The sequence below is a fragment of the Myodes glareolus genome, chromosome X (assembly GCF_982192425.1).
Source record: "Myodes glareolus chromosome X, mMyoGla1.1, whole genome shotgun sequence".
In the NCBI taxonomy this organism is placed as follows: Eukaryota; Metazoa; Chordata; class Mammalia; order Rodentia; family Cricetidae; genus Myodes; species Myodes glareolus.
The window spans coordinates 53,362,637-53,387,284 of NC_142053.1; the positions used below are offsets into that span (position 1 = coordinate 53,362,637).

The 24,648-nt window shown below is 40.0% G+C and overlaps 1 protein-coding gene across 1 annotated transcript; it reads right to left on the reverse strand.

The window, feature by feature from the left end:
- Positions 1 to 21,533: 21,533 nt before the first annotated feature.
- On the reverse strand, positions 21,534 to 24,309 carry LOC148117324 (melanoma antigen preferentially expressed in tumors-like). Its single transcript, XM_087902791.1, has 3 exons — positions 24,020 to 24,309; positions 23,009 to 23,590; positions 21,534 to 22,131 (listed from the first exon to the last, which is right to left on the reverse strand). The coding sequence occupies exons 1-3, from the start codon at positions 24,307 to 24,309 to the stop codon at positions 21,618 to 21,620; spliced, it is 1,386 nt and encodes a 461-aa protein (XP_087758917.1). The 3' UTR covers positions 21,534 to 21,617.
- Positions 24,310 to 24,648: the final 339 nt, after the last annotated feature.

The following is a 24,648-nucleotide window of genomic DNA, read 5'->3' on the forward strand; positions in this document are numbered from 1 at the left end:
CAACAACAAGAATCAGTGAAAGGAATTGAGGTTTCTCTAGATCAAATTCTAGGGGAAGGACCTTACTCTGATCCTCAGGAACACGCTATTTATGATGAAAACATTTTATCCATATGTGCTACAGCAGCTCTAAGGGCCTGGGACAGGGTTCAAGACTCAGGTCAGAGAGTAGAATCGTATGTCAGGGTCAAACAGGGTCAGAGAGAACCCTTTAGTGACTTTTTGCAACGACTAACTAAGGCTGTACAAATAGGGATACCTGATCCAGAAGCAAGAAATATAGTAATTGAGTCTTTGGCTTATGAGAATGCCAATGTAGAATGCAAAAGGATCCTGGGGCCTTTAAAGCTCAGATCAGCGCCTTTGGACGAATGGGTTTTACATACAATGAATGTTGATACATTTGATTATGGCAATGAAACATGGGTACAAGAAGCAATTTCCAAAGGTAAAAGGAGACATCAGATTACAAAATGCTTTCATTGTGGCAAAATGGGACACATGAAAAGGGACTGCAGACAATGGAATTCCAGGAATAATGCCTCTTCTAGGAATAACAGGAATAGGAGGACTCAGCCTTCAGGTTTATGTAGGAGATGTGGAAAGGGCAGGCATTGGACGAATGAGTGTAGGTCAACAAGAGATAAACAGGGCAACCCGTTGCCATCGGGAAACTCAATAGGGGGCCTCTCGAAGGCCCCCATGGCAAATGTGATCCAGTCATTTCCGATCACTGCAGAGAACATGCCTCTTCAGGGAAATTAGAATGCCCCATGCCTGCTGTTAAAAGCAATAACGGCCTGAAGGATGAGTTAAATGTGGTGAATGAATCAAGAAATCTAAGAGGACAGAGTAAACGAATATTCTGGCAGACTTCTATAAATGAACAAAGACCACAGCTAAGAGTGTGTGTAAATGGCAAACTTATTACTGGCTTATTGGACACAGGTGCGGATGTAAGTATCATTACACCAGAGTCTTGGCATCCGCATTGGCCTCTTCAGGAGGTAGATATTCAGTTCTTAGGAATTGGAACCCTATCTCGAGTAAGACAAAGCACGAGATGGGTCAATTGTATAGGTCCAGACAGACAAATAGGAAAACTAAGGCCATATGTAGCAAATATTGCAGTGAATTTATGGGGCCGTGACCTATTGCAGCAATGGAACACCCAAATTAACATTCCTGCTGCTTCCAGAGCCTATATTTCTGAGGACAATATTACAAGATATTACAGATGGCGGAAACCAGCCATTAGAGCTATACAAGAACACAACACAATTGATGGCTCTTCAGAGGTACCAACAGCCATGCCTCTACAATGGTTGACTGAGAAACCAATATGGACTAAACAGTGGCCTTTAGCTGAGGAAAAGTTACAGGCTTTAGAACAGCTGGTACAAGAGCAATTAGATGCTGGACATATAGAAGAATCTACCAGCCCTTGGAACTCTCCTGTGTTTGTTGTTAAGAAAAAATCTGGTAAATGGAGAATGGTGACAGATCTTAGAGCTATCAACAAGGTTATTCAACCTATGGGCCCTCTGCAATCTGGAATTCCTCTTCCCTCCCTGTTACCAAAGGGATGGCCTCTTATAGTTATTGATCTGAAAGATTGTTTCTTCACTATACCATTACAAGAAAAAGATAGAGAAAAGTTTGCCTTCACAGTGCCTACCTATAATAACTCTCAGCCTGCAAGGAGGTACCAGTGGACCGTCCTCCCACAGGAAATGTTGAACTCTCCCACCCTGTGCCAATATTTTGTAAGCCAACCATTGAAAATTATACGCAAACAATTTCCTAAGTCCATAATATACCACTATATGGATGATATCCTGATATCTGATCAAAACAAAGATACCTTAGAAAGGCTGTTTGAAGAAGTAAAACTAGTATTACCTAAATGGGGATTGCAAATTGCTCCTGAAAAAATTCAGAGAGGAGATTCTGTTAATTATTTAGGTTATAAAATAGGCTTACAAAGAATTAAGACTCAAAAGGCACAAATCAGGAGAGACCGGTTACGAACTCTTAATGACTTTCAAAGATTATTGGGAGACATTTCCAGTCTACGACCAGCTGTTGGGATAACACCTGATCTAATAATTCATTTAAACAAAACCTTAGATGGTGACAAAGATTTGAATAGTCCCAGAGAGTTAACAGCTGAAGCAGAAAAGGAACTGATGATGGTTGAGGAAAAATTACAGGAGGCACATGTAGATAGGGTGGATCCAAATCTTAGTTGCATTCTAGTTATATTACCTTCCAGAATTTCTCCTACAGGAATTTTAATGCAGAGGGAAGATACTATTTTAGAATGGATCTTCTTACCACACAAACCAAGTAAAAAATTAAAAACTTATGTGGAAAAAGTCTCTGAATTGATTATAAAAGGAAAATTGAGACTTCGTCAATTAGCAGGTATAGACCCAGCAGAAATTATAGTGCCTTTCACAGCTGATGAGATAAAAAAGTTGTGGGAAGACAATGAACCATGGCAAAGAGCTTGTGCTAATTTTTTTGGAGAAATCAATAACAATTACCCAAAAAGCAAGAGACTTAACTTTATAAAGAGAACTTCTTGGATCCTCCCTCGAATTGTCCGTGATGCTCCAATAACCGGAGCCCATACATTTTATACCGATGCTAATAAATCAGGGAAAGCAGGTTACAAATCAGAAGAATTGAGTAAAGTGGAACAAAGTCCTTATGATTCTGTCCAGAAGGCAGAATTATATGCCATCTTTATGGTGCTTAGGGATTTTAAAGAACCTCTTAATATAATTACTGACTCACAATATGCAGAAAGAGTTATTTTGCATATTGAAACTGCTGAATTTATACCTGATGATACAGAACTGACCTCATTGTTTATCCAGGTACAAGACATGATCAGAAACAGGCTCTGCCCTATGTATATAACACATATCCGATCCCATATGGGTCTGCCAGGTCCTCTAGCACAAGGTAATGCAGATATTGATCAATTATTGATTGGTAGTGTGCTGGAGGCATCTGAATTTCATAAAAAACATCATGTCAATAGCAAAGGCTTGAAAAAAGAGTTTTCTATTACATGGCAACAAGCTAAGGAGATTGTAAAGAAATGCCCTACTTGCTCTTTTTATAACCAAACACCATTGCCTGCAGGGACTAATCCAAAGGGTATTAAAAGGAATGAAATTTGGCAGATGGATGTGTTTCACTTTCCAGAATTTGGCAAGTTAAAATATGTACATCACACCATTGACACTTATTCAGGCTTTCAGTGGGCAACCGCTTTAAGCTCAGAAAAAGCTGACTCAGTAATCACACATTTATTAGAAGTTATGGCCATTATGGGTATACCTGCACAAATAAAAACAGATAATGGTCCAGCTTATGTATCTAGGAAAATGAAACGATTTTTTGCTTATTATAATATTAAGCATGTTACAGGTATACCATACAATCCTACAGGTCAAGCAGTTATAGAAAGATCAAATCGTACTATAAAGGATATGCTAAACAAACAGAAAGGGATGAAAGATACCCCCAGAAATAGATTGCATAATGTTTTATTAACCTTGAATTTTCTTAACGCTAATGAGAAAGGAACAACAGCAGCAGAGATGCACTGGATAATGGAAAAAACTTCTGAACTAAACCAACCTGTTTATTTCAAAGATGTACTGACCTCTCAATGGAGGCCAGGAGATGTGCTACGTTGGGGAAGGGGTTTTGCTCTTGTTTCCACAGGAGAAGAAAAATTGTGGATACCATCAAAATTAATAAAGGTTCGTTTTGAAGAGGAGAAACCTCTTGGAAAGGAGAAAATGACAGCTCATCCACAATGATGATATTCATACAGTTGGTAAGAAAAACATATAGAATGGGGGCAGGGTTCTGTTCTTATCTCCACAGGAAAACACTGATTTTTGAAAAGTTCAAGGGACCCTGGATATCTGAATACTGACAGATGGAAAATAATGGCCCAATAAGGACTATCAAGAAAACTGAATAGGTTCTGTAAGTAAAATATACTAAATCATATTTCTAAATTTATAGAGCTGGTTTTAGAGTTGGACTCTGGCTCAGTCCCTCTCTAATTCCAAGCCTGTTGTTAAAAGAAAAACCCAGAGTTTCTGGAGTTTCTGTCTCATGTCAAGAGCCATGATATGGGACAGAAAGGAATATGAGTTTAGAAAACATCTTTACTTTTCTTCATATCTATCATACCTTTCATTAAATATATCTATCATGTCTTTTATTGAATATATGTATGTCTGTATATGTCTATATGATTAATATATGATTATATATTATTATAATCATATAATATATGATATTAATATATGATTAATATATATGATTAATGTTTAGGTTTTCCACAATGAACAATAAGTTTTTCCTGCAGTGACATTTGAAGTTTCCAGGAAGAAGATGGGGCCCCATAACAACAACTCCACCTGGTTGATATGACATCATGATACTGATAGCGCTACTACAAGACCTGTTTTGAGTACCAGCTGCACAAGACGATTCCAACGTGGTTAGCTGAAATGATGCACATCTTGTACAACATTCTGGCCAGTCCTCCACAAAATACTCAGAGACTATTTGCAATTTTAAAAGATATTGATCTTGAAATTTAACCATCATTTTGCTTTCACAGGATCCCCCAGAAAGAACGTCGCCCCCATGACAGCTGGAAGTAATTCTAGAGAACGACGTCCCCTCTCCCAGTAAAGTTTGTCCTTGGGTTTAGGGACATCATTTAGTGGTTGGTTATAATTAGTACAGGGTTGAGGGTTGGGGGAGGAATTTTATAAGCGCAGGAATCCAAAAAAAAAAAAGGAGGGATAATTGGATTATGGGATAATAGCTTTGTACTTGTGAGTTATTGTTTTTAGACAAATATATTGGTATTGATTCTTATATATTGATACAAACTTAAATTATGTTGACTATTTTAGGCATGCATGCTTCTACCTCTGTTTAAAACATTTTTATGTATTGACATATATATATTGTATTGATATATGTATATTTTACCATATTGCATTGTATACTTCTACCTCTGATTAAGATACTTATATATTGTTTATGTATTGATATATATATTTACCATATTGCAATGTATACTTGCACATTGTTTATACTTGGAGGTCATATTGTCCCCATTTATTGCACAGTTGTTTACTATTTCAGTCTTTAAGTTAGATAGATATTGAGAATAATATAGATCAATAGTCATCTAAGTTTGTCATTTATAATTAGACTAATCAGGTTCTTTAGATACATAGACATTATATTCAGTATAGATAGATAATCTTCAACCTCTTCAAAGAGCTGTAGAAAATGGCCTTTAATCTAACTCAGAGTTCTGTGGTAGGGAGACACAATCGCTCCTGGCAACACTGATCTATTCCCGAGAGAATGTTGAGCACCAAAGACACTCCACCTGGAGCCTTTCTTCTTGGCAGAACTGGCCTTTGGGTAAAGAAATGCCCATACCTCAACTACTGACAGAGTTACAGAGTATCCGTAAATGGATAAAACAGGACTGTCATATCCTGCCAAGACAGGATAAGATAGTTTTGAAAAGTTCCTTGACTTTGAAAATGGTATGTCAGTTACGTTAGGCCTTAGCCAAAGTTGGTTGCTTCAACGCTGCAAACGTGATTTTGGGTGTTTGCCCAGGTAGCCAGTTGTCTATGTGATTTGTTACGTGTTCTGGAAGTTTGATTGCACTTCATAATTACTCAGGTAACATTATTTCCCTTCTCAGATCTTTGATGGGATTGAAGATTATATAAACGTAGTTACTTTCTTTTCATGACGTGGCCAAGTTATTTCTTATACAAGACTTAAGCTAGTTAGAATAGGATATTTGTATTTATTGTATATAATTGTGTAGGTTTGTACTTACTGTATATAATTTCGTAGTAGGCTTAGAACTCTCTTACTTAAACAAAAGGGGGAGGTGTTGTGGGAGTAACTTCCGCTGCCTCAACCAATAGTCGCTGAAATACGAGCCCACAGTGCAGCGGGGAGCGACTTCCGCTCCGTCAGCCAATAGCTGCTGAAATACCAGCCCACTGGGGTGTGGTATATTTCTCTTTATAAAGAGAAGCATATCCGGATCAGGCTCTCTCGGTTCCGGCTCTTGGTTCTGGTGCTTGCTCCTGGCTCCTGCTCCCGGCTCCTGCGACTAGGCTCCCTTCCTGAAGGTTTATGGTGTATGTAAGTTTTACCCCCCAAAATAAATAACCCCTTAAAACATAACTGGTGTGGGATTGATTCGCCGATAAGGAGCTATCTTAAATACCCCATGGGAGAGGTCAGGACCTGGCATGCTGGGCTTTGGAGTCCAGACCAATACAACTCTCAGGCCTGGGGGCTGGGGGTCTGGCACTCGACTTACAATTCTGTCCCAGCTTTCAGCGCATGAGATGGTGCAACCGCATTCATTTTCTTTCCCCTCATTTCACCATACCTTGAAACATTTTCACAGATCCATTAAAAGGATGCTTCTCTGTATCCTAGACGATTTAAATCTAGTCATGCTGACAATTAGTAGCAATATTATGATTCATATGCAGTTTCTACATTTATCTTCCATTAAACAAATATCTGAGAGCTACTCCTCAGTTTCCTACATGATTTGACTAACAGTGGAAATACGGGGTGATAAGTTGGAGTATGTTTCCTATTGCTTTTTTTTTAAAAAAAGGATGCTATAAGAAATACCCAAATGGGTAGTGGAGTGGATATGATCAAAGTGCTTCATGTGTATAAACATGAATATTATATAGAATCAAAACTTCCAGAAAAGGAGGTGAGAAAAAGTGTTCATTCATCATGGTACTGCTGTAAATGTGCTAGCTGGTCTTTAGTATAAGGTGTCTTAATCTTGTCAGGGTACTTCCCAAATGTCTGGGCAGCAACCTTCTTAGCTTTCCAAAGTAATTGTAATATAGCTTCATAGTATGGGGTAACTACTCTCACTGGAGAGGCAGGCATGTGTACCCATAAAATAGGTCCATCCTGCCAAAAAACTCCTGTAGGAGAAAATTTGGAAGCAAGAACTACAAAATTTAATGATTGACCATAATTAATCTGCTAGAGATGGACCCTTTCAATGTTGTCCAGGAGAAGTCTTAAGGCCTGCCTGGCTGCAGGCGTCAACATTTGGGGAGAGGTTTGGTTGGGATCTCCCTAGAGTATATCATACAATGGTCTTAAGTCACCTGTTTTGATTGCTAGGGAGGGATGTATCCAGTAACTGCTGCCAATCATGTAAGGTTTTAAGATGAGAGGTGTCAATTGTTAATTTTTTTGGTCTAATTCCATCCATGGCTAATTGGTACCCAAGGTAGGAATATGGGACTTGCATTTGGACCTTCTCAGGAGCTATGATCAGCCCTGCCTTCTCTAAATCCTGTTGCATTTGAGTATAAGCCTTGACCAGTTGATCTTGATGAGTCTCTGTTATTAATAAATTATCCATATAATGAACAATATATAACTGTGGAAACTGACAGCGGACAGGCTCCAAGGCAGCAGCAACATAAGTTCTACATATTGTGGGACTATTTACCATGCCCTATGGGAGTATGATCCAATGGAATCACAAAGCTGGTTCCTTAAAATAAACTGAAGGGAGGCTAAAAGCAAAGCTAGGGCAATCCTGTTGGGCTAGAGGAATAGTAAAAAAAGCAATCCTTTAAATGTACTATAATTATGTGACAGCCCCGGGGTATGGCTGAAGGGAAGGGCAATCCTGCTGAAGAGGACCCATAGGCTGCATCATCTCATTGACAGGCTTGAGGGCCTGTAATAGTCTCCATTTTCCAGATTTCTTTTTAATGATAATTATGGATGAATTCCAAGGGGAAGTAGAGGGGACAAATGTACCCAGCCTGCAGCTGATCTTGAACCAAGGCATGAGCAGTCTGAAATTTCTCTTGAGTCAAGGGCCACTGCTCCACCCGAACTGGATTGTCTGATTTCCAAGTTATAGGAATTGGGGCAGGCTTGGGAAGAGTGACCCTAACTAAAAATGACCTAGACCGCTTCAGTCTCCCAGCAGTCTGGTCATTTGTTTATCTGGTGTCACTGACTGAAGCTGGCCCTAGAGATTTTTTTCCCAGTCCCTGTCCTGGTCTCCATCCCACTTGCTACATAATTAGGATGCTGGTGGTGGTAGTGTGGGCTGAGTGGTCAAGACAGCTCCCATCTCACTCAGGACATCTCTTCCTCAGAGATTAACAGGTAGTCCTGGAAGGACATATGGCTGAAAGTAACCCTCATGGCTTTCATTATCCTGCAATTTAAATATTTTTTGCACTCTTCTTGGGACTTGCTTGACCTATTCCTTGTAGGGTGGCAGTACTACTTTCTAATGGCCACTTCTTAGGCCAGAAATCTAAGGATAAGACGAAGACATGTTCCAGAGTCTAAAATCCCATTAAATGACTTCCCATCAATAATCAATTCCAATCGTGGCCTTTCTTTCAGATGAGCTACCCAAAAGGCTGCAGTGCCAGATGACCAAAACCCTTAGCACCCTGACTGGACCTGGCCACGGGGTTGGAGGTGTTAACTAAGGGTACCAAGACCAATTGGGCAATACGATCCCCCTGAGGAATTACTGTAACTCCTTGAGTAACTGATGTCATAATTTTTATTTCTCCTTGATAATCTGCATCAACAACCCCAGCATGAATTTGAATTCCCCTCAAGATGGTACTGCTTCTTCCTAAGATAAGACCCAAGGTCCCTCTAGGGAGTGGCCCAAAAACGTTAGTGGGCAAAGCTTGAACCCCCATTTGGGCTGTCAAGACTGCTCGGGCAGAAGTACTGAGGTTCAGTCCTACACTTCCTGGGGTGGCATGGGTAAGGTCTGCAATGTAAAAGGATTGCTCTGTGGAACAAACTGGATACGGCCACTGCCCGGGTGGGAACACCCTCTGACTCCTGGTGTCATTGCTCCATACACTGAGGATTTGGGGCCCTGGAGTGGGGCCCTCCACCAGTTTCCCTGCTGTTGGCCTTGGATAGGCAGAGGCCTTCCATCTATATCTGTCTTAGATCTGCAATAGTTTGCCCAATGGGTCCCCCTTTTACATCGTGGGCACTTTCCTGGTCTGGCAGTAGTTCCCCGAGTGAGTTGTGGACATTCCTTTTTAAAATGTCCAGGGGCACCACAGTTAAAGCAGGTTTTATCCCCAGTTGTCCGGGATCCTCACCCAGGCCTGATGGCAGCGGCAATCACCTGGCCCTGAATGAAGTGCCCGTCAATATCCTGACAGATCTGGATGTATTCATTTAAGCTTTTTGCCTTATGTGGCCACAAGGCTTCCTTACAGTATTTATTTGCATTCTCAAATGCCAGCTGCTTAACTATGGGCATAGCTGTGGTCACATCACCAAACAATTTTCCTGTCAACTGCAATATCCTATCCACATAGTCCTGAAATGGTTCTGAAGGCCCTTGTAAAACTTTTGACAGCTTATCCCCTGTGCCCTTGTTTGGCAGGGCTTTCCAAGCTTTGGTAGCCACGGTCTCCATCTGGAGATATATGGCAGGATCGAGCACAATTTGATTGGCCAAATCAGCATAAGCTCCTGCTCCAGTTAGCCTGTCTAGATTGCGCTGTGCCTGTCCTGCTTGCGCATTTAACCTAGCCGTTTGTAAACAATTTTCTTGATATTCTCCCCTTCACAACAAGTAATCTCCTCCCAATAGTACTGCAAGGCATAGCTGCTTCCAATCGCTAGGTGTAGGATTCAATGCTGCAAAAGACTCTACCATGGCAAGAGTAAACGGGGCCTGAGAGTTGTATGCCACCATGGCCTCTTTCAATTGCTTCATCTACTTAAAGCTCAAGGCCCCATGTTGTCTCAGCATCTGTCCTGGATTGTTAGGATCAGGTACCTCTATAACCGGAGCAACTGTGTGCCAGGGTCGAAAACAGACACCTCCTCTTCTTCCAGTGCCCGCTCCGGCTTCCCTGTCATCTGTCAGCCCCCAACAGGACTCCCTCTTTCCCCAGTTGGCATTAAAAGCAGGTGGGGCTGAAGGCACACATAAGGAATCCTTCACCTTACAGTGCTTCAGCCTTTTCTGAAGTACCTTAATTTCCTGTATTAGCTGTGCTTCCTCATCAAACAAACTTTTCTCTGCACTAGAGCTGAGGCTGTCTTCCCCATTTTCTGACTCAGAGGTTATTGCTATCTGGTTTTGCGTCCGAAAGCGGGCAGACTTTGGCACTAGCCTTAGTCCTGCACCAGATTCCAAAGTTCCCCCTGGTACATCTGTCATTTCCATTTGGCCCCTGTGCGACTCTGCCCATCCTATGGAGCAGCAAGTCTCCTCCTCCTGTATTTCTTCAAGAATTTCTTTAGCCACGACAACCTCCAGTCTCACTTTCACTTTATCAGTAAGTAGGGCATCGCAAACCAGGCGCCATAGTGAAAAGGTAGATATAGGGACGCTATCTGCACCCTTCTTTTGCAGCCGTTTCTGCAGATCTTTTTTTATTTGTTTCCAATTGGAGATGTTCAAACCTCTACCTGTCAAAAACCATGGGCTTGCTGTGGCTATATACTTTAAAAATCCTCTATAGTTCTCTCTTTGACAGTGGTTCCTTGTTCTTCTAACAATTTAGCTATCTGATTTATCAGGTCTCTCTTACTGCTTGTGGATCCCATTTTTTGCCCCAATCCATCCTTACTGGCCTAGGATGACCACGTCCACTACCCCATCTTTCTCGGATCTCAGTGGAAACCTCCACTTTGCCGCACCAGCAGGACAACTGTTGTTCTTCTGAGCGAGGGACATCGAGATTAACACACAACACAAATTGTTGTTCTGCAGACAAGCCTTTATTTTACTTTCTCACACGGTATATATAGCCCTCAGCAGGAGAGGCCAAGTCAGTAAAATCAGGAAGCTCATCACCGTAACTCAATGGCTTAGGGGTAAGCATCCTTAGAAGCATTGCTGAAAACAACAGATTATTCCTGTTTTTGTTCCTGTTTTCAACCAATGGCAATAGTGCAAAACAGATCAAGTGGGGGTGCAAAGGCCTGTCCTCTATAGACCCAACACCCAAGCACAGGGCTCCTCAGATCTGTCAGTATCCAGACACCACCACATCCAAATCTCGGCCACCTACTGCCTTCCTAAGCCACGGAAGGATTAATTTAAATTCAAAGTTTTCTTTTTGCCCACTAAAATTAAACTTAAGTTCACAACCTGTGCTATCATTACAGGTGTTTCATGAGATCTAGGGGAAAAAAGGTAGGGATACACTCACAGCTTTAAGATTCAAGTATTTCCCAACTCTTCCACATGGTTTTCAGACTCATTCAAGCTTCAGAAATGGAACACTTTACACAGCCTCTGCTCGGATGCCATCATCTCTTGGTAAGGAGATTCATTCTTACCCCATTTACATTTCCTTTCTTCCCACTGCCTTTCCTCCCTCCACCCTTCTGCTTCCACATTCAGAACAGAGATTTCTATGTCATCCGTTGACAGGCTTTCCATTGGAGATTTTGCAGGATCCTCACAGCTTTAGGACTGCCTCAAACACGCATGATTGTCAGCACTGCTTCTTTCACACACCAGTTTGTCCAACTTTTCCCAGGCCATTCAGCCTGACTTAGTTGTTGCTGCTAAACCTCACCTTATCCGTTCTTCGATGGAGGGGCATTTAGGTTATTTCCAGGTTCTGACTGTGATAAGCAATGCTGCTATGAACATAGTTGAGCTCATGTCCTTGTTGTATGCCTGAGCATCCTTTGGGTACATACTCAAGTGGAATTTTTGGGGTCTTGTGGAATGTTGTTTCCTAATTTTCTAAGAAATCGCCATACTGATATCCAAAGGGGCTGTATCAGCTTGCACTCCCACCAGCAATGTGGAAGTGTTCCCTTTACCCCTCTCTAGCATAAGCTATCATCAGTGTTTTTGGTCTTGGCCATTCTTACAGGTGTAATTTGGAATCTCAGAGTTGTTTTGATTCACATTTCTCTGATAGAAGCCATTGTATTTAGAGGCTTAAGTGTGCAGAGGGGCTGCAGGGGTTCATGTAATCAGACACTCTGATTGGAAAAGATGCAATAAAGAGAGGTGGATGATGAGATGACATGTGACACCAGCTGAACCTGCCGTCTCCCCATGACCGTAGTTGATCAGACCAGCAAGCTGGGTTTTCAAAACGGACAAGAGACTCTTCTACACATTTTTCTGAGACACACAAAAGGCTACTAAACACATGAACATGTACACAGTTTCACTTATCATTAGAGAGCTGAATTTTCAAATGACCTCGTATCACAATTCTATGACCACAAAAGCCAAAACTCAAACTCCAGAATACAAGTGAATGTAAAAAGTTTAACTTACACAAACAGCACAGGTGTGGGTTACCAGAGTCAAGAATTAAAGAAATGGGGAGCTTTTGTTAAAAGGAGAGAAGTACTTGGTTCTAAAGCAAATGAGTTCTGTAGGCCTAATGTATAGTACAGGGATTTGTAGGCCCATATTTCATCCAAGATATCTGTAGCCAGGCTCTCTGGCCATGGTTAATTTCCAAGGCAGCTTCAAACCTGCCAGACATTCTAACCACCTAACAAAGGCCAGGATGTATGGCTCCTTCTCTTTTGTTAAAATATAGATCGCCTGGGGAGAAGTGTTGATTCCAAGTTGGTGACTTAAGTGGCAGGTGTTTTGGTAGTCCCACATCCCCCAGAAAGAGAATATTAATGAATTTTCACCTTGGTTTCCCTGGGGGATAAAAGGTGTTTGGATAATAAATGCAGGATATCTTCCAGAATGGATGAAACCTGAGATGCTATTCCAATATTGCTGTGTGAACTGTGTCTCATTATTTCCCGCACCTCCATACTGGTTTAGTTAGGGAAAAATAGTTTCTATTTTGGGGCCATGGACCTCGACATGGGTTTGGGTTTGTTAACAAAGCTTTTCAAAGATTTTGTATTCAATGGAATGTCAGTCATAAGGCTGGTATTCGTTATAATCCTCAAGGGCAAGAAATTGTGGAGCATGTACATAGCTCCTTGAGATATGAGAACTCCAAAAGATAAAAACAGGGGAGTTGTATCCTCAGACTCCACACAATGCCTGAAATCACGCATTGTTTACACTAAACTTTCTAAATACGTATATCCATAAGTGATCATCAGTGAACAGATTGTGGCATAATAATACAAAGATCACCTTTGCTAAAGCAAAGTGGAAAGACCCTTGCATTGGAATATGGAAAGGGCCAGATCCCATATGAATATGGGGTCGAAGGCATGTCTGTGTTTTTTTCCAGGATGAAAACCAAATGAGATGGCTTCCAGAGCGACTGATTCAGTGCATTCACCAGAAGGACCCCAGACCTGAGGACAGCATAGCTGATAATTGCCCAGCAGGGGAAACAGAATAAGAAGAGCTCCAGGAGGAACCTGTGATTCAGGTTTCCCAGCCCCCACAGAGAGTAGTGCCTGATTTTGACCTGCAGCTGCCACCACTCTACGCTGCTGGGTGCCATTCTGCCCTTTTGATATTGCTGTGTGAACTTTGTCTCATTATTTCCTGTGCCTCTGTACTGGTTTAGTTACGGAAAAATAGTTTCTAGGTTGGGGCCAGGGACGCAGACAGGGATTGTGACAATACTTAGCAGTAATACATATTATACTGGAAATTTTTTAAGAGACTAAATGTGTATTTCTGTCTCAAAAAGGTAACTATATGGTTTGATGAATGTGGTCATTAGTTCTGCTGAGGTCATCATTTTACTATATATACATACATCAAATCATTTCTCTATATCATTTAAATCTGTACGTTTCTGTGTATGTTTTAAAGATCAATAGAACTGACAAGTAGAAAAGTGATGGAATATTCATTACCATCAGTGTACACATTGAAAGTGGCATGTCTAGTGATTCCCAGCCAAGATCCAGGGGATCAGACAAAAGTAACTACAGCGAAATGTATTGGTACTTTTCACATACTCTCTGGGCACAGCACCATTGTGAGGCTAATTTCCTACCCACTTGTGGGGGTTGGTCCATGCCATGGGGTCAGTATCATCATCCATCTCCCATGAGTTTTATATTGTCCTAGGATATATAGATATAGAGTTTGAGTTATCCTTAAGAAGAGAATGCCCAATTTATTTAGTTTAATCTGGGGTTAATATACCCTTTTGCCCCAGTAAAGAAAAACTCCTCCCACCCAGAGGGGGCTGGGGAAACTGGCGCCTGTGAGAGCTTCTCCACAGGCAGGTGGTCGAGGGTGCAAGGCAGTGCCAGACAGGGTAGATGGGCCTTGGCGCCTGGGCTCTTCCAGGCAGGTTGAGAAATTATCATTTTAAAGTGATATAGAGCCCTTAGGCTATTATACCAGGCTAGAGCAGAAGCAAGCAGGGAACTTAGCAGGAAGCTTAGCTGGTTAGCTAAGCTAATGGTTAACATTAAAATGGTTAATATTAAAATGGTTAACATTTCTTGCATCCTGTGCTTTGGCCTAGAGGAACAGGGAAGACAGGGCCTCACACCCACTCCCATTTTACAGATTAAAATTGAGAGATGGAGACAATAAGGATTGTATTCATGGCTTGAATTTGTATCCATACACTGTTCTGAACTGTGAGAAAATGCCGGATATTTGTGGAGTGACAGAATGAGTTGAGAAAAGAATGCACATTAATTATCACAGTGTCAGTAAACTGGAACAAGGTTAGAGAAAAATAAGGTTGTGGCCTTAGTGAGAGGACACCATTGAAATGTGGGGAGAGAAGTCCTACTGTAGTCTGTTGAGAGTCTCTGGGAAGTTTAGAATCTTAACAGAGAATATAGACATTTATTCTTGGTGTTTTATTCAAAAGGATGGGAGAGTAACAGAGAGACAGAGACGGATAGAAAGAAACAAAGTGACAGCAACAGAGCATGTGTGACAGCAGATCCATGATATCTGGAAATGCAGATGGCAGAAGAGAAAGGGCAGATAAAAGAGGAAATAAAAATCAAAACAGTGAAAACACACCATTGACCCCAACAGCAATTGTAATGACCCACAGAGACAAGGATAATGGGGTAGGCACAAATATGGGAAAAGCCCCTCACCTTGGCTTTTGACTGGAGCAGTGATAATAAAAAATTGGGGGGAAGGCCTCACTGACTCTCCTGGAGTGCAATACATAAACCATGGTAGTCTTGAACTCACAAAGATCTGCCTGATTCTCCCTCCTATGTGCTGGGATCAGATGTGTGAGCCACCAAAGTACTGTCGAAGCTATTTTTAAAATATGTCTGCTGAACTGGCGGCTAGGCAACTCCAGAGCAAAAGGTCTCTACCTGCATGTCCCTCTTCGGGAACCAAAGGCAAGAAAGTTTCAGGGGACTACTTTCTTTTTAGATGTGTGTGTGTGTGTGTGTGTGTGTGTGTGTGTGTGTGTGTGAGTGTGTGTATCTTCTGTGTAGGCTAATGGTTGACACTGGGATGTCATCTTGGATCACTTTTTCATCTTATTTTTTGAGATAGGGTCTCTTCCTGAATCTGCAGCTCTCCATTTTTGCTGGACCGCCTGGTAAGCGAGTCCCAGGATCCACCTGTCTCTGAGTGTCAGTGCTGGTGATCCAGGCACACACTGCCATGAAAGGAATAGAGGGGAAGGAATTGGAGATGTATTGGCTCCAAACACATTATATCCATGTACTAATATTAATTAAAATGTCAAAACAACAACAAAGGGAGCAAACAAGAAATGTGAAGGTATCAAAGACAAAAATCATAGCATATTCAAATCCAAGATCTGATGACGCACTGTTGGCAACTGTACAGTTAGTCAAAACCTCCTTCTATAATGTAGTGTGTAAGTTCTCATGAGCTGAGCCGAGAGCTGTGTTCATGGAGAGAAAAGCTGGAGAAAGCACTGCAGCTTCTGCACTTCAAGATGACCTACCCTACCAAGGTCAAACAGAGGGCCTTCCTTGTATGCCGAGCTCAGGGTGAAGGGAACCATCTATTCTTTTGGAAAACAGGGCCATTTCAGTCTTCAGTTGGGCAAAGTTATATCATTTTTATTTGATATTGTTTGCTGGATTCTCCTGTAGGAGTTGAGTTAAAAGGTGACATTTGTCAAACAGATAGAAAATTTCAAGATTTCTGAAAGTCAACTAATGAAACTTTATCCTAGGGAATTCTACATCCTAGTATAAAAATAGGAATAAAGTAAAAAAATTCTCCATGAATATTCACCTTTTACATGATTATATGAAAATATTTTCAAATATTATCTTGGCAATCTAACTTTTAAAATTTTCTTTGTATATATATGTGTGTGTTTGTGTGTGTGTGTGTGTGTCTGTGTACATTTGAATATGCAAGTTCAATTGCACACAACTCTGGGAACAGGGTGTCAGATTACCTAGCAATGGAGTTACAGGCATTTGTGAACCAACCTACATTGGTGCTGGAAACCAAATCAAGATCCTCTGTGAGGAGTGGCAAGTGCTCTTAACTAACCACTGAGGCAGCTCCTCTGAGCAATTTAATTTTTGATATTATTTGGAAAACAAACTATTTAACCAGAAACTACTGAAGCACGGAGAAATGATGCCAGTCTGTGAACAATGGGTATTGAAATAAGGAGCTGGGTGGAAGACATGATTCCAAGTCGCAGGAACTGTGCACATGCTGAAAGGGAAATCGCAGGGCACTGTGATATACTGTCTAATAAATATTAGGGAAATGTTAAATTAAAAAGCCTAGAAAAAAATCAGGAGATTTTTATAGCAGAATTATTTGAAGTTAAGGGGCAGCTTTGCAATGGGAAAGGGACCATTGCAGTGGGACACTGTTCTGTGATTCTGAGCTTTGTGTGTGGAGACACAGAACTGGCTTAGAGTGTAGGCTCCTCCTGGGACAGATGGGATGAAGTTGGGAAATGGTTGCTTCTCAAACCCAGGATACATGAAAGGATACTTTCTTTGCCCATTTTGTAAACCTTCTGTCAGAATCTGTACCCTGATTAAGGAAGTGGACTTTGAGCTCAGTTCTTTACATTCTATCAGATATAAACAAGCCCTTTGCTTCTTGCCTTGTTTCTATGTACTTCTTTTTCTTTTTAATTACTGTTATTTATTGAAACATTGTTTCTTTCAAAGTGAAGTAAGAGTTTCTCACGGTCATGTACATAACAGGGGTTCAGAGTTGAGGTAATGCTTTTTACTCTGTATACAAAGTCATACGAACTAAAGTTTGTTATGCAGTTGTTCATACTCTCCATCCCGTGTCCTGATTTACATGAAACCCTTACCCAGGGACCCCAACGCACTAGATGTTGACATTTGTGGGCCTCTCAGATGGGATTTTCCTTGGATGGAGAGATGTGATTGGGACTGGAAGGAGTCGTTGCAAGATGATAGGCAACTAAGCATTTGAAATCACAGAGTAGAGGCTTCCCTGCATGGGGCAGGGCCTCTCTTCTAGGTCAGGTCTGTCAAGCTATAGGGCTGGCAAACAGCAGTGATTTCAGAGTTCAGATCACAGCCATGTGTAGGACCATGAGAGAAATTCATCTAGGACAAGTGAAACATGGAGATACATCTGGAATTGGAGGTGGGGAAAAGTTTAACCTTAATGCATAGTTGTTCCTTCAAGTCTTACCTATATGCACAAGTACCAGAATTTCACTTGAAGTACATCTGCATCTGTGAGACTCACATGAAAGTGTTGGTGAACCAGAAAAACATACCTAAAAGTGTGTACTATATTACATCAACTTTTTCTTAACTCACCAAGATGGACCACAATTTGTCTCTAGGTATCCTAAGCAGAATTCACAAATACAGCTAAAGCTACAGTCTTTTATTATTTACAATTCCTTATCATTCTAAATCATTTCCAATAAATCTAATTGAAAATGTGAGTTGTGGAAGTCCAGGGATTGTTGTATGTACTTTAAATGTTTCCATTTTATTTTATGAGTATTGGTGGTTTCTCCACATGGATGTTTGTGTAACATGTTTGTGCAGTACCCAAAGGGGCCTGAAGACAGTGTCAGACCCTCTGAAACTGGAGATACTGGGGGTTGTTGTGTCCACAGTGTGGGTGCTGGAAATCAAACCCCAGGTCCTCTGGGAGAGCAGCCAGTGCTCTTAACCACTGGCCCATCTCTAGTCCCTTTTGCAATTATTCTGGCTCTTGAAAAATCCATTATTCAAAGCTTTTTATCTCAGTTGGCTCTAACTAAAGTGTACATATGGAAATGTTCACTTAAGGTCTCCTGGTGGATTATTTTTCAGTACTGTCAAATGGTAATTCTGGAAATTAAGGCTGAGCAGAGAAAAAAATTTTGCTGTAGGTTAACAAAACATGATTTATAACAAATTAAAATACAAACTAAGTATGTTAATCTATCACACATAATTTGGAACTAGATAAATCTATACTGTCTTACAAAAGAAGGAACTTTGAACTTCTTAAACACCTGTTAAAGGATTCAGGGAAATAGAACAGCACGTAAAAGCATTTGTTGCCACACCTGATAGCCTGAATTTAATCTCTTGTACCCACCAGGCAGAAAGATAGAACAAACTCCTACAATTTGTCTCTGAATTGCACACATGCATACATGTTTTGTATATTAAATGTGACAAAATATTAAAATGCTTTGAATATATAAACACATATATTTAAATCATCCCACAACATATTAGGTTTCATTATGGAATTTTTATAAATTTATTTTTAAGTTTATAAGAAACCACAGTTAAGAAACTTTGAAATTTTAAAGAGACCTTGAACTGTGAATATACTGAAAAATTTAAAGGATTTTGCATTTTGAAGGTCATATTCTTTTATGTTGTGATAGTAACAAAAGATATTGGGAATAAACAAGGAAAGGTTATAGTTTAGAAGCTATGTATGTGTGTCAAGTCGGCAGAGGTCTACTGTTAGTGACCAGTTTGTCAACTTTACAGAAACTAGAGTCTTGGAGAGAAAGTGGACCAGAGATGAAGAACTGCCTCCACCAGATTGACCTGTAAGCAAGTCTGTGGGGCATTTTTCTTGATTCATGAATGGTTGATGAAACAGAACCCAGCCCACGGTGGGAAGTGCCCCCTGGGCAACTGGTCCTGGGTTGTAGAAGACATGTTGTTCAACAAGCCACAGAAAGACACTAAGCAGCTCTCCTCCATCTTTCCTGCCTCTGCTCCTGTTCAAATGCCTCCTCTGACTTCCCCCGATGATGGGCTGAGGTTGGAACATGTAAGTCAAATCTACCTTTTCCTCCCTCAGTTGCTTTTCAAGTTCTTATCACAGTCATATAGAAGCAATATATTACACTCACTTAGGTTACCTTTCAAATCTATAGAAAACAAAGTATCCAGAGCACCTGTTTGCACTGGAGTCTCCAGGAATACCATTCACATATTCAGTATGACAGGAATAAATTCCAAGTTCTCTGTTCTTTGTAGGGTCTAGTTTTTATCCCAGGTGCAGTGTCTCTGACAGAAACATGGCACCCAAGGAAAGACAGAGCAAAGAGAGAAAATATGCCAATATTGGTCCAGTTTCAGCTTCCCCAGTATTCTGATACTGTTAACACATTAGTCGGATGTGAACTTCAGGGAGTACAAGATCTCAGTTTATTCAGAGAATATATAGTGACAGTCATATGGAAAACACAAAAAAGAAAGTTCAAAGAAACAGGTAAACTTAATTTTAATATTTTATTTAATGCAAACTGTCAAAAACTCTGCATTTTTAAACTTGCAAACAACAAAAGTAAATCGCTCATTACACTGGTATTTTAGTTGGTTTTTGAATTTTTTTGCATTATATCATGATGCAAGCATTAGGAAAAATATGTACAAATTTGAAATGTGCTATCACAAAAGAATTATGACACATGAATCACAGCATATTTCAACATGCTTTTTCTTATTAATTTAGAAATATAATGCTACCACCAAAAGAAAATTCATAAAAACAAATATCAACTGCCTTGCCATTTTTTTTATTATATATTGCCTGTAAAATAAAGTTTGAACCCAGGCAGTAGTGGTGCACACCTTTAATTCCACAGCTTGGGAGGTGAAGGCAGGTGGATCTCTGTGAGTTTGAGGTCAGCCTGGACTACAGAGTGAATTCCAGGCTTCAATATTACACAGAGAAACCCTGTCTCGAAAAACCAAAAAATATAAATAGTTTCATACATTTTCCAGTATCACTACTAAAAACCCATTCAATTACTTTTTTCTGTGGTCAGACTGAAACTGAGCATGACCTCACTTAAAAAAGAAAACAATATTAAGACATTGCATTTACTATTTTTTCAATAGGACACAATTGTGTGTAAATTATTACTTGCAATCTATTCTTTTTGTTACTCAATGACTGAAATACAGTTGTTTTGGCATTTCAACATAGGAAAGGAACAAATAATAATTTTACCATGACTTTGTGATGCAGTATGCATTTAAAGAAATTAGCAATATGAGTAAGATATGTTTATGTGTCCGTGTTCATGTGTTGGAGAAGGTGCATGCACTTGACTATGTGTGTGTGCATATGTGTGCATGTGTATGTGTGCATGTGCTCATGCTCACACATGAATACCAAAAGTCAATATCTGCTTTTTTTCTTCTACACATATTTTCTGTGGGCAGGTCTCTCACTGAATGTAGAATGCACTAAATTGCTGGAATGTCTGGCCATGTAGCCCCAATGATCTTCCTCCCTCCACCGTTTCAACACTGTTATATTTTGGAGTATAAAGTCAGTTAGACTCAGTACTCAAACATGGCTAGTATGTATCATACCAAATAGGGCACAGTTAATGGAAAAGAGAAGCAAAATGTATATAGGGAATGATTTATACAGCTAAGGAAATGTACAGGATCGATAGATCTGGGAGTAGAACAGGAGAACTAAAGTAGGGAGAATATTATGGAAAGGATCCTAAATCCCACCTAAAAATTCATGTGACAAAGGCTAGACACCCAACTGAAGACTTCATGGGAAGTAGTGGAAACTTTACAGTTGGCCTACATCAAGGAATTGTCCAATTATAGTTGTGTTCTTGAGGTTATATTGAAACATCAGAGCCTCTGCTTGCCTGCTTTCCTTGTCCACTACTAAATCTTGATGGTTTCCCTAAAGCAGCCTATAGTAACTTAGGGGATGGAAACATTGTCTCAAAAAATAAATAAATAAATAAATAAATAAATAAATACCCTGCCTTATCCTCAAATACAGGCAGGAAAGGTTGTCATTGTTCTGATTTGTGTGCTGTACCAACAATTGAACCAAACAGTCTGAGCAGAAATACAGCAAACTAGGGGTTGATCATCCTGTATTACATGCACATCACTGTGACCAGTAAAATGAAATATATCAATAGTAGACAAGAGATACACAGAGATTCTCCAAGTCCTCCATTTTTTTCTAAATTATTCTGTACAGGAATTAGTTTACATATCTATGTTCCCTAAGTGCAATTTCCCTCAGTGTAAGAATTGCGTGTATGGGTTCAGGAAATAACATTTAGTACTTAAGTAGCATATCAGATTGAAACTGTGTTAGACTGTAAAATTTACTCTGAGTGAGTGGTCCATTTCATGTCACGCCTCCCTGCAACCTGTAGCATAGCCTTCAGTTGTAGTTGTACAATGGCAAGCCTCCGTCGGTCTAACCTGCCCTGAAAATGCCATCGTTCATAGCAATGTAAAGGGATAGGATAAATCACATATTTTAGCTTCATCAAGGGTGTTAAACTATGCATGATATTCACAAGCATAGGCATTGTGATGGGGTTAGAAGCAAAGGCCAGGATATGGAGTTGAGTACAACGCATTAGGGCAGGGATAAGAACAGCGATTGCAGAATCATTTATAAGGCAATGATTTATCTCCAGATGCTTAAGAGTACCAGAGAGATTTAACAGAAGAGTTTGAAAGGGCTCGAAGTCATCCCAATGCATTGCATTGTTACTAAGATTCAACATCTTTAGGTGGGAAGCCTGAGGGCACTGAGCTAGAAATCTGAAGTCTCTGTATGATATATCACAGAATGACAGATACAAAAAATCCAGACTAGTTGGCAGAACTCTGTAGGGAGAAAAAAATAATAAAACTTCTGAAGAATGAGGATTGAATTAAAAAAACTATACCTTTATATCCAGAATAATCCAATTTTCACATGTGGTATAAGTGGGTTTTAATGCGTTAATCTGTACTTTGTTCACTTAATAGTTTTGTGACTCTGAGAAGTTTTTTATAGGCAATAACTTTCTATGTAGTCCTGGCTATCCTGGAACTCACTACAGAGATCATACTTGCATTGAACTCAGAGAATCTGCCTGTCTTTGCTTCCCGAGTATTGGGATTAAAATCGTGTGCCACCACAGCTGGCTAAAAATTTTGTTTTCAACACTGAGATACAATTTTTTTTAATGTTAAAAATGTGTAAAGTGTACTGTAATTGATGATTTAAAGAAATATTAAGAGAAAAACTAATGCACTTGATACTTAAAATGTTATCCACTGTGTATTTCAGTTCACGTTTTTGGTGGAAAGGGATCAGAAAGAGCAGTCAACTGAAGATTACCTTTGGACAGTCCCTAAATGCCATCCTCTACTTTCATGGTCTATACCTTGGTGAGTACATTTAGTAAAGTGATCTGTCATTGTAAGCCATTGGCATCTATGATTATGTGCATCAGTGCTATAGAAAAATCTTCCACCATCTCAATTCCTCTTTCTTCTCATATCGAAAGGGCTAGTGGGTTTTCACCTTTGTATTTCTGCACTCATTTTTACATTGTTGGCTGCTTAGTTTTTGTATTTCCTCCTCCAGGGTCAAATTCCCAAAAGTGACAAAGCAGAAAGCATAAAAGGTTTTGAAGAGTTTAGGAATACCCATGAATATTTTTATTTTGTCCCAAGACTTATCACGGAAACCCAGAAACCTGCCTGAAACTCTTACCTGAGCACGCTGTCCAGATGATTTTTGAGACAGAATGAAGACAATTTGAGTTCCTTAAGGTTTTCCATACGTTGCAAATGACTAAGGAATTTTTTAAAGACTTTCCCACTCAGAGATCTAAAAGTGACTTTAAGCAGTCTAAGGCTCTTTAGGTGGCTCATCTGAGACAGGATGATGGTGATATCACTCAGAGAACCCTTATCAACTGACAGCCGATTAACACAGTTAAGATCAAGAAATCTCAGGGTGCGTTTGCAGTCACCCAATTTAACAACTTGCAAATCTAGACAGCATATGTGCAAAGCCCCTAAACTCTCTAAAATTTTCTTCATAAGCAAAACTGAAAATTCCTTTTCCTTTAAGGAGCCACCTAGGGAAAGATTCACTAGTAATTCCACAGGCCTGGATAACTGAATCGTGGACCCTAAAGCTATAAAACGAAGCTGTCCTTCTATTTTTGTGACAGAGTGGTCAGAATAAGTACAAGAGTGAAGACAGAAAGGTGATTTGATGCTGACTTGAGGACATGTGATCCTACAGTCAATGTCTTGCCTTAAATCTAGGATCCTCAGTTTAGGATTCCTGTAGGGGTAAGAGGAGATAGAACATCTGAGAAAAAGCAAATGATAATGAAACCCAGTAGGATCAATGATAACATATAGGAACAAATCCTTTTATCCACAGCTGGAAATCCTTGTACTAATTGCCAACAAGTCTTTGCCATGTGAATTCAACCCCTTCTTCCCCCATCCTTTGTACTCCTTAAATCCCCTCCAGTCTTAAATCTCCTGTCTTTCTCTTAAGTAACACCCATTCCATAAACCCATCAATAGAATCCCCAATAACAGATTTCCTAAGGAATATTGAAGACATCAGTCTTTAATGTGTTACCAAGTTTTAGCCGAGTCTCACAAATCAACCTGCAGCATTCACTAGTTACTCCTTCTAAGAGAGTATCAGGCTGTAGTATTACCTTCTATGTCTTACCATGCCTCTATTATATAGTCTTACCAAGAAGCAGAGTTCTCTGCAGGAAATACTGGAAGATTCTCAATCATGGCTTTCAGGAGTTCATGATGAGGATCCCATACAGTTAATGTCCCAAGATGGAGACAGTAAAAGGGCCAAACTTTCACCATCTCATTCAATATATTCTTATGCCCACCCTTGAAGGCAGCAATGAACAAAGGAACAAAAAGATTTCTTGGAATATCCTCCAGAGCTTGGATTGCTGCAGACTCATGTCCCAGCAAACACTGTACAGCAAGATCCACCAGTGTTTTGGGATTCTTTGCATCCATTTTTGTGAACCTGCATCAGGAGAAAAAATATTTAGAAGTTCTGGGAAAACACACAGTGTCTTCTTTGCAGCCTGTGCTAGTATGGTAGAAATGATTTAAAGAATAAATCAATCAGATAGCCACCACCAGCTACATCTACTATAGACACAGATTAGAAATAGACTTGTGAGTTTATAACCGTATGTGTTTATGTGTTTGTTACTACTCTTTCCTCCATATATATATATATATACTCTGTGTCTTATAAAATGTCATTAAAATGAGTAATAAGTAAGCAGAAAATAATTTTAGTCACTTATCTACATGAATTTCAGTATTTTCCCTCAGTAGTATATAAGC